The sequence below is a fragment of the Haplochromis burtoni genome, unplaced genomic scaffold (genome assembly GCF_018398535.1).
Source record: "Haplochromis burtoni strain Fernald_Lab_line unplaced genomic scaffold, NCSU_Asbu1 Contig_511, whole genome shotgun sequence".
In the NCBI taxonomy this organism is placed as follows: domain Eukaryota; kingdom Metazoa; phylum Chordata; class Actinopteri; order Cichliformes; family Cichlidae; genus Haplochromis; species Haplochromis burtoni.
Window position 1 is genome coordinate 292563 of NW_024582872.1, and position 11510 is coordinate 304072.

At 42.2% G+C, this 11510-nt stretch overlaps 1 protein-coding gene across 1 annotated transcript in view; it reads right to left on the bottom strand.

Moving 5' to 3' along the window:
• The window catches only part of fer1l6 (fer-1 like family member 6), a gene marked incomplete in the record, with an annotated part of 57669 nt that overhangs the window by 30312 nt on the left and 15847 nt on the right, over nucleotides 1-11510 (bottom strand). The window contains 8 exon segments of the mRNA XM_042214040.1: nucleotides 2814-2985; nucleotides 3072-3224; nucleotides 3499-3618; nucleotides 3956-4058; nucleotides 7525-7625; nucleotides 8978-9094; nucleotides 10101-10351; nucleotides 10497-10605. Coding sequence (XP_042069974.1) covers nucleotides 2814-2985; nucleotides 3072-3224; nucleotides 3499-3618; nucleotides 3956-4058; nucleotides 7525-7625; nucleotides 8978-9094; nucleotides 10101-10351; nucleotides 10497-10605 — 1126 coding nt within the window.

Consider the following 11510-nt stretch of genomic DNA (forward strand, 5'->3'; position numbering starts at 1 on the left):
TCAAAGTTGGCGCGATGATTTGATCTTGGATGTGTCATTTGATCTTGGATGTAGTAAGCGAGGTACGAAGAATGGACCCCAGGTCAACGACGTGCTAAGACACTACCTCAATAGGTTTATTTTAATTTATTTAGATGACATTCTGATTTTTCCCAAATCTCTTTCTTTACACGAGTCACATATCCGTTTGGTGCTGCAGCATCTCGTAGATAACCTGTCTGTGGAGGGAGAGAAAGTTTCACGTTGACTCCGTCTCCTTTTTAAGCTACATTGTTGAGAAAGGACAAATTAGGGCTGACCCAGCAAAGATCCAGATGATAAATGATTGTCTCACACCAACAACCATCGATGTCGTGTCGGATTGTGGTCTTCAGTTCACCTCCAGTATCTGGAAAGAGTTTTGCACTGTCCCGGGACCCCTGGCTAGTCTTTCCTCTGGTTTTCCCTGCAGACCAGCAGCAAGCTGGGAGCCTCCCTTCGGTGTGTGGTGTCCTCCAATCTTTCCCAGCTAGCTGCAGGGCTCTCATCGTTCAAGGCTTCCCTGGGGTATCAGCCGCCTTTGTTTTCAACTGTTGAAGGAGAGTGCTTTGTACCTTCTGTTGAACACCATCTCTGCAGGTGTCAGTGACTTTGGAGGGCAACACAGGCTGCTCTACATCAGACCAAAGAACTGAATAAAAGATGTGTCGTCACAGGACTACTTACCGGGTCAAAAAGCATGGCGTGGTGGGTTGGCGCAGCCGACTCAGGGGGCAGTGAGCCCACTTGACTCATTATACCGTTAGCTTCTAGGGTTAGCTTCTCCGCCGTATTTCATCCCAGATTTACTTAAAATCTTTCCAGTTTAGTTAGAGTGCTAACCAGTATCGAGTGGTAGACTAGTAGGAGTTGTTTCAAACCTCACCATGTGACTCACCATGACTCCCCTAAATGGCCTCCTACTACCAGGCAGCACACTTAGCCTTCATTCCTAGGTGTAAGGTATGTGAAGACCTTTGCTCAACTTCCTGTGGAGGGATAGACAGCAGGAGTGACCGCCTGATCTGTACAGTAAATGGCACTTCTAGGTCACCAAATTGCCATTTGGGACCACCGGCAACCCTTGCTGTGACACTTATTCCTCACAGCGACAGGTCCCGGACCACTGAAAGGGGAGTGGAGATGCGTATGAGTTTGTCCATCCTGCCTTTTATGTGGACAACTGTCTCCAGTCTCTTCTGACTCTGCATCAAACTAAACAACTCCTGGACAAATGGAGAGAACTTCTGGCTACTGGAGGATTTGAGGTATAACAGTGAGTCAGTAATGTTCCTGAAGTGGTTTCCCACCTGCCTACAACCACATTAGCTCCGGCTGACTCTTTAATCAAGCCAATGATGAAAGTCCATGCTTGGGCTACGCAGTGATTGTCCCAATGATACCTTGGGTTATAACCATTGCCCAGTCTTCTACACCACGCCAGTGTGGCCACACTAGCTGGGATGAACCTCTCACAGTACCCTTCTTGCCACTTGAACAGAGTAGAAGAAGGAGCCGACAGGACCTACCTTACCAAGGTGAAATATGCCACGAGTTACAGAGTCACCACTCTCACTTTTGAGGTGCATGTGTTCTGTGACACAGAAAAAACTAATGAATCTGTAACTTATCTGAGGATCACATGTTTCCATGGAAATATTCACACTTCACCCATGATGGCCAGATCCCGTGTCTCCGTCATCTCAAACAAAGTTGTCTTCTCGGGCTCGGTGCTGCTCTGACTGGAATGCAGGTGGCTAAGACTCTCAAAAGTGAGCTCATGGTACCACTGCAGACTGATTACACTGTTGTGCTGGTTTGGTCTGAGTCCTGCTGTTAAAAAGTCTTTGTCGAAACTTGAATTACTGAAATTCATGGTAAATGGCCTATATTTGTACAGCACTTTACTAGTCCCTAAGGACCCCAAAGCGCTTTACATATCCAGTCATCCACCCATTCACACACACATCCACACACTGGTGATGGCAGCTACATTGTAAGCCACAGCCACCCTGGGGCGCACTGACAGAGGCGAGGCTGCCGGACACTGGCGCCACCGGGCCCTCTGACCACCACCAGGAGGCAACGGGTGAAGTGTTGCCTACTGGACAAAACAGCTCTGGTCTTCGTGCTGATTGCTTCAGTCCCTTCACCATCAACATAGGCGCAAGAAGAAGTGCCTAACCACCAGCTGTGTAGACCTGGACTTACTGCTGAGTCTTGACTCAGACTCTGTGTCGACTCATCTCCTGTCAAGGAACTGAAATATAGTCATATCATAGTACCAGTTTCTTAGGTGTGACCAAGTTGTCATCATTATGGCCATGGTCTCTTAGCTGCCAAGCTTATTCCTCTGCTTCATATGCAAGATGAGATGTCCTTGTCCTAGTACAACAGAAAGTTTTGGGGTATGATGTGTATTTGCTGCTCAAGGGCCCAGTAGCCCTTGGTGAGTCATGGGGCTGCCCTGAGCTGACTGGTGTGACTTATCAGTGTGTTTGTTTCTACACCTAAGCACTTTTATTTAAGTTGAGTTGAGTCCGTGACAATTATAGGGTTGTGTTTTTAATGAATTCTATGAGCCATTTGAAACACTGGTTTCACGTTTTAGACCTGGAAACTATGTACGTATTTTCCATGTCTCTACATATCATAACGCAGGAAACTGTCTTGTCAGTATGGACTGATTTCTGGTTCTAGATAGTGATCAAAAGAAATGGAAAGCCTGTACACTGCAAAAGCACAATAGATAAAACAAGGTAAATAGACACTGCAAAAGTTAGCTTCAGTCTCACCTTCGCAGTGCAAGTGTGTAGGAGGGCTGTTGGCATCAGCGCCCCCTGTAGCTGGAGTGAATCCTGCAGGCAGGTTATCCAGCATGTGGCTAGAGTCCCTGCAAGCTCCAAACCACAGATACACATCCAGTTTCGCTTGGACTGATAAGCCTGCAACACGCTTACCTGGAGGCTGCATGCACACAGACACACACAGAGATTATTTTTCATCTGGAAGCCTTCCTATGGATAAGACATGTTCTGCGTATGTGAGTTTACCTTGAGAAACAGGGTTATGACCTTGCCACAGTTAATTCCTCGGGCCTCCTGCCTGCTGGAGTACAGCAGGTCTCTGGTTCGAACCCGGGCGTATGCAACACGCTTGTTGTTGCTCAGCAGCCACACAAACATGTCTGGAACTGTGTGCTGGGGCTAGAGATTGTGAGGATGTACATGTGTGAATGAGAAAAGTTGTCATATATAAGGCAAATTTTAAAAAATGACATTTCAAAATTCAAACTTTTTCCTGTGCCTGCATCCCAATTTTGACTTCGATTTTTCCATTTATTTTACTTATATACAGTAATACAACTTCACAGCATCAGTCATCTGAAGTTTCCTTATATCACAAGACAAACACTCTGCAATGTCAGTGAGAGAACCAGAACCATCAGACGAATCCCTGTGACAACTAACAGATACAAACCTCCTCCACAAGAAAGCGGAGTTTATGTGTGAGTTTTGCTGCGTCCTGTAGCATTTCTTTCACACCACCAGCATTTTTCTTCCTCCCTACCAGGGACTGTGCCTCCCCTATCATACTTTCCTGCAATACACATACATCCATTATTGTATGCGGTGTTGTATAAATGCTGTGTACGCTGTTGTTAAGATTGTGTAATGCACATTATGCATATGGGATTCTAAACTGCAAATCTGGTCGCACCTGCCCAGGAGTTGTAAATAAATATCTTACATACTGGACATTTTTGCCAACAAACATCAATATGCAAAACAGTTTAAGTCTGCAATGTGATTGAAATGTATTATAATTGGTGGTCTGTGAGGCTTGTTGTTCATTTTGCATAGGTACTGAGGTAAAAGCAGACAAATTTAATTGAGATGTAAAGGACTGTGATAAGAATTGTACTTAGTTTTCCTACCAGCTCCTGTTTACACATGGTCAGGCGTTTCTTGTCCAGCTGTGTTAGATAAGTCGACTTCAGCTCAGCCTTCAACTTAGCCTCCGCTGTTTCAATGAAACTCCTGACAAACAGCCAAAAACATATTTAGCACAAACAGAATAAAATTATTTTTCCAAATTTTTTCCAGCCCTCTCTAGTTTGCAGTGTTGACTAAGACTGCTGCAAAATGTTAACAATTACTGAGCTTTCAAAACTAAAGTAAAATAAAGAAAAGAAAATGCGTGCTGACAGGAAGAGAAAAGTCTGTAATGAAGATCTCAAGTTTCTCAAAGAGACCGTAGTTCAAAAAGCTCAGGATCTTATCGTTTGCATTTTGTTTAATAAGGTGGTAAACTTGGAAAACCTGCCTGAAACATTGCTGTTATTTCCCCAGTCAAAAAACTGGTCAAGGTAGGACAACAAAAACAGAACCATAGGGTGAATGGTAAATGGACTGGTTCTTATTTAGCGTTTATCTGCTCTATCTGAGCACTCGGAAAACTACACAACTTGCCTCGTTCACAAGAGCACTTTTTTCTATGCAAGTAGTTCCTGTCTAACATTCACACACATTCATACTCAGATCCACTGGCGAGAAACCTGGGGTTAGCATGTTGCCCAAGGACATTTGGCATACAGACTGGAGCAGTCAAGGATGAAACCACCAACCTTCTGATAAGCAGATGACCTGCTCTACCTCCTGAGCCACCCAACAAGATGTGTCACAGTAAAAATAGATGCAACCTGCATGTGACCAGTATGGCTGGGGTGCTGGATGTGAATCAATTTTAGAATAACGCTGTAATGTGACAAAATGTGAAATAAGTGAAGCACTGTGAATAGTTTCTGGATGTGCTAGTGACTTCAACCTCTATTGTACATCCACTTTAGATTCAACTGCTGTACTTGGTAGCCTGGACTAATAAAGACATCAGAAGCAGCGGATTAAAGGTGCTGACACAGATGATGGTGAAACTGCCTGCCATGTACCAGGAGTAGGTGGAGGAGCACCAGCAGCAGCTGGACCAGGCCAAATGCCAGACAGAAATTCTGGAAAATCTAATTGTTCATGCTGGCTCTCTAGCAGTGCCACCACTTCACCCGGGCCCTGCAGTGAGGCTCCACAAGATGGGGGAAGGAGATGACACCTGCCCCAGTCATTCCAAGAATGATTTCAGTCACGGCACAGGAAAGCCGGTGTCCTGTGGGGGAATGGTTGCTGTGGCGGCTGTCAGGGGAGACCCAGGTGGCAGCACTCAGCAAGCTTGACAGCAAGGAGGTGATTCCCGGATGTCTGTTGGGCAATCCTGGACCAGCTGCACCTCACCTAAAGACCACCACCATCAGTTCTGGAAATGGGACCGAGGGATCAGACCTTTGTGTTGCTCTCACCGGTGATGTGAGCTTGTCCAACACCAACCTTGTGGAGGATGAAAAGCGATGATTCGCTCCAGGAAAGATTTCCCACTAGAACAGTCTTGTGACGACACTCTAAGCTCAGCCTTCGATCAAGCGATGAAAATTGATGGTCAAATGATGTGCACTGACATAACCAGAGATAGGCAGTAACGCGTTACTTGTAACGCGTTACTGTAATCTGATTACTTTTTTCAAGTAACGAGTAAAGTAAGGGATTACTATTGCAAAACTGTAATTAGATTACCGTTACTTTCCCGTAGGAACGCTGCGTTACTGCGTTACTAAAACCGTGATTTTTTGCGAGAATGTCTCACGACAGTGACATAAGCGAGTGCGCCGTTAGTGACAACAGCTGTGTGCAGATCAACAATGGATCATATATCGAGTGGAGAGAGAGTATGAGCGTGCAGCGTTTAAAGCGTGGAAGTACTGACCTTACTTTGAGTTTGATTCCATAAAAAGTGACAAAAACATTAGCGTCCATCGTGCGTGGGAAGAAAACTTCTTTTTACAGAAAAAAACCCCTAAACTTCCGAGCAAGCACCGAGTAGCTACGACGTAATGGGAAACTCACAGAGAAACTCGCTGATTCTTTAACTGACCGCGGCACACCTGCACCAGGGTAAACCTCCGCCTACCCCAGTCCTGCTTTACAGGTGAAAATAGAGCAACAGGACCGCTGAGTCTTTGACTTTATTTATTTTCTGCTGTGTTTTACTTGCATCTATTTGAAAGAGTGAGTGTAAACACAAAAAATATTTTATTTTATGTGCTGGAATGTGCAGAAAATAGGTTTAAATGTTAAACTAATTTATTCAAGTCAGAGAATGTTGCAGATAATAAATTTTTTGCTTGATGCATAAAGTTAAAAGATTAAAACTGATAAAACAAGTTAAAAAAAGAGACTTTTCCATTTGATTACATTTTGTATGATGGATTATGCAGAAAAAGTAGAATTGGGCTGAAAGATCTATCGCTTTATCACCTCTTCAGGTTGTAAATCGTGTTTTTAAAAGTAACTAAGTAACTAACTAAGTAATTAATTACTTTTGAAAATAAGTAATCGGTAAAGTAATGGGATTACTTTTTGGGGGAAGTAATCAGTAATTAGTTACTGATTACTTTTTTCAAGTAACTTGACCAACACTGGACATAACCCTGACATTTTCACATTTTGTGTTTATTAGGGACAGACTGTATTGAGACACCACTACACAGAAAGAGCACACCCAGTTATGTCAAAAGTCTGCTGGGAAACTTTTTTCCAGTTCGCTCATTATAACCTGATGTCTGGTCACATGGGATATGACGAAACTCCGGATCCAGTCCTGGCCCGATTGTCTTAGCCAGACAATGGAAATGGTGAAAATCTCTTCCATCTGTTGTATCTGTTGTAGCTCCAGTGGATAAAAATTCTGCTTCAAATGTACGAATTGGATATTCTGTTCGTTAATTTCTAGTAATTCCTCCTGTACTGTCTAAGTGTCCAGCCCACAGTTGTCCAGCCTAGAAGTAATAAATGCAATTTATATAGGCAGGAATACTTCGAAGAACTCCTTAATCCTTTCTGTAGAGGAAGCAGAATTTGGAGATGAGTGGAGTGGGCTGATTCGTCTATCACTGCCCATCACTGGGGATGAGGTCACTGAGTTAGTTAAACAACTCCTTGGTGGCCAGGCCCCTGGGGTGGATGACGTTCCCCCTGTGTGTTTCAGGAATTTGGGGTTATGGGCCATTTAGTCCCTGTACAAGCGTTGCAGGAGTTTGGTCTCCAGCATGGAAGGATGGTGTCATTATGAAGACATTCTAAGCTTCAATTCCATGGACAAAGTTAACGTCTGTTAAGTCTGTCATGGCTTAAAATGTGACAATGGAGTTTGAATGTCTAAAATTAGAACAATGACAACTATTAAGGAAACTGTATTTGCTGTAGGAGTTCTGTTCTCAGTATTTATTGACTTGTAATGTCAGATCACATTTGCTGCTATGCTCTGTGCTATAAAATAATACATTTTTATTCAAATTTAAATTCCATATTTAAGTTGATTGTTTGGCCTTTATTTTCCCAGTAAGTGAACCACGTGAGACAGTCAGCTCACAAAGTAGCATTAAAGAGTTGCTGTGATTACCTGGCATCTGCACAAAAGTCCTGGAGGACAGATTTCATCAGCAGCTCGGCTGCAGGATCTGACTTTCTGTGGAGCTCCCATGCATTTGTCACCCCCTCCTCCTGCAAGACATGAAGATGAAGTTTCTCTCACGAGTGTAGGTGAGTGTAGGTGAGTATAGGTGATATGTTGACATAGTTATCAGGTCAGTCAAAGCCAAGTCAAAGTTTTTTCACTTTAACAAATGTATCAAGTGTCACTGTGTCTTAATATACAGTAGAATTAAGTTTTAACACACTCATCAACACACATCAGTTGTTGACAGTCCATTTCTTTAAGATATGTCATCTATGCTGTTTGCTTCATTTGTAAATACAGCATCTTCATAGTTACAATCTTAAACTAATATATTATTTTTTCACATTATTCAGGGTTTAACTCAGCTAACTTGGTCATTAAATATACAAATCAGGCTATTTTGTGTTGTTATTATAATAAAAACACACAAAAGACTAAAAGTATCTAACAGTGCACACCATGTTTTAAATCTCATAACTTATAACATTTTCGAACACTGAAAGAGATGAGATGTGTTTCGCTCTGTGGAGCAGAGAAAATTATTTTACTGCTATTGTTAAATAATCATCATCAGTACCATTGCATTAATAATATAATTTGCAGCATTGATATTGTATTCAGAGGTTTAAACAGTGTGTGTCTTTTAGAAAGACTAAGTGCAGCAGTTGACAGGAAGTTGCAGAGAGTTTACAGAAGTGAAAGCAGAGTCTAGGTTATTCAAATGGTCTGTTATACTTTTATATTCTTTTACTAAGCTCTTAGTAGAGGTTCTTGATTAAAACATTTATTCAACATAGTACATGTAGTTTCAGTAGGTTATTACACATAAGGATGAGCCTCTGGTCTGGTAAAAGGTCAGAAGTGCAACGGGTGAGATGAGAGGGCATGTAAGGTCAACACATACACACACACACACATTAGTAGACTCATTTATAGGTGAGAGGTTGGTCATGTTTGTCTCTGGAAAGAGGAACAGGTTCCAGACGAGACAGAGATAATGTTCTTTTAAACTGTGTTAAAAGTCATTGTGGTTTTGATTTGACGTATGTATATATTCTGTCTGTGACGTATGAAGGGGCGTCGTTAATTCAAACCCTGATGCTATAAAAATCTGTGTATGCTTTGATTAAGTCGAAGATTAATTCCTGTCTGCGTACAGAATGGTCTTCCCACGCGTGTATTCATTAAAATCAATTGTTTGACCAAGATCTTCTGGACCTGGTTGTTTGTACTCTCCTTCCTCAATTATGTGAACCTTAACAGCTCTGTGTGTGTGTGTGTGTGTGTGTGTGTGTGTGTGTGTGTGTGTGTGTGTGTGTGTGCGCATCGTGTGTGTGTGTGTGCGTGTGTGTGTGTGTGTGTGGGTGTGTGTGTGTGTGTGTGTGTGTATACATACAAGAAGAACTGCTATGTTGTCCAGCATGTTTGAGTTGTGCATTCGGTAGGTTCTTTCTTCCCAGTGACTCAGCACATTAATACATGGCTTCTGCTTCTCCAGAGGCAGGTACATGTAACCACACACAACACACAACACACACAACACACACACACACACACACACACACACACACACACACACACACACACACACACAGTAAACTTGAAACTTTACAAAAAGAAAAAAAAATGATACTGTTTCAGTCCACTACTGTTAATGATTTGTTAATATCAATAGGTTTGGCTAGGAGTGATTTATTATTATTAAATATTATTGACTCTCCTTTATTAACATCATTAGCACCAGTAACCTAATCCATCCATCCATGCAACCTCTTATTCAACAACAGGGGAGAAGCCCAGACCTCCTTCCTCCCAGCCACCTCCTCCAGCTTATGTGATGAATCACAGAGGCGATAAAAGGCCTGCTGACACGCCCAGAACACCTCACCAGGAGGTCAAATCAGATGCCTGAATCACCTCAACTGGCTCCTTTCAATGTGGAGGAGTAGCAACTCTACTCTAAGCTGAACTCCTCACCCTGTCAGTAAGCGAGAGGCCAGGAGAAAGCTCATTTCGGATAATTGTATAGGAAATCTTGTTCTTTTAGTCCCTGCACAAAGCTCGTGACCCTAGGTAATGGTAGGGACGTAGCTCGACCAGTACACTGACAGCTTCACTTCCACACTCAGCTCACTGACACAAGCAACTGGAGCCAATATCTATCTCTTCTAGCGTTCATCTCCACTTATTCATACTGGACACCTACACTGTTATTTTGCTGTTGATGTCTTTTGCTTATATAACAAATAACATGCCTGCTTTGTGCTTTTTGATTAGTTATAGTTAATTTGAGACCAAATATGATGCGTGACTTCCTGTTGGCTGAACCTTTGCTGCATGTCACTCACCCGCTCTCTTTCCATCTGTCTATCTGTGCTTTCTAATAAAGGCACTGTTTATGTTTTATTGCAAATTTTAAAAAGAAATCCACGGTTTGCAATGACTGTCCAATGAAAATTAAACATGCTGTCTTTGGTGCATAGAACAGAGTTTCTGACATCCACAAGAACAAAGTGACTCAACCTGTTTCCTTCCACAATGATTGGTTTTTCTGGAGATGTGGTGGATTTTGAAGTCATGGCAGCGTCTTGAGTTTCTCTGGGTAGCAGGGGGGAAGTAGGGCTGTTAGGGGAGGTGCTGAGAGAGAACGAGCCGAACACATCACTAGTGTCTGGGAAATCCAGCACTCTTGGCATCCTCCGAGGGACTGCAGGACTGGTGAAACTGATAGTGGGCTGAGGGGCAGACTCTAAGGTGTTACCATAGTTACCTGATAGTGGGAGGAATAGTAAATGATAGTTTCATTATATATTAACCACATAAATGCAAGACTGGTATCATTCTTTATGTTTGGATCATGTGACTAAATAATGAGCAGGACACTAAACTCCCTAACACTCCACACATCCACTTACCAAGAGAGAACTCAAAGCTGATAGGCCTGTCTCCAATTTTCCTGTCAATCATGGTGGCCTCAAACAACGCACCAAACAGCAGGAAGCTCTCATTGTCGTCTGCATTAAGCTGGACACAGAAACATCTTCATGTATTCATTTCTCTGAAATTTGCACAATACTCAATACTCTTTTTGCACAACCTACATGGAGAAAGTAATTATCCATCTGGAGACACGGAGGTTTCCAGAATTTTTCAGTGAGGTGATACACGAGGGACCAAGTACCAGGTACGAGCGCATGGAAAAACATGAAACCTGGGTTTAATTTTCAAGCTCATGTGCCTTTGTATAGAAAAATAGATGAAAAGTGGCACTGCACAAATGGTAAAACATGTATTTACACTTTTTAATCATAATTAGATGCTATTAGGCTATTTATTAGGATGCTGCATGTTGCATAAAGCGCTTTGAATCCCCAGACACAAAAGAGAAGCACTAGAACCATATTTTAAAATCTGCATGAAAGGAGAAATCTAAACAATTAAAAAGTGATTTGAAGTACAATAATGAAGAAAACTAGAAAGCAGCATAAAATTGAATATTTAAAGTATGACTACATTTCAACCATACTTAATTACTTTACTAAATGCATTTTTACGCTTCACTATGCTCTCATCCAGAGGGAGACATTGCAGGTCAGTAAAACTACTAAAATCATGAACTGTTTGCAAGTCCTGCCAAAAGTCCTGGAATTTTATCTGACTTTAGAAAAAGGCAGCATGATGTTGCCCCATTAGATGCTTTTTCAGTATGTTGTTAACTCAATGGTTTTATGGTTCCCAGTTAGAACCATCTTTTGTGTAATTGATATATTTAGCTTTGGTGGAAGCTCTCAGAATTAGGTTCAATTCAACTCAATTGTACTTGTATACTGCCAAATCACAGCAACAGTAGCCTCAAGGTGCTTTATATTGTAAGGTAGACCCTACAATAATACAGACAAAACAGGGAAAACCCAACAATCATATGACCC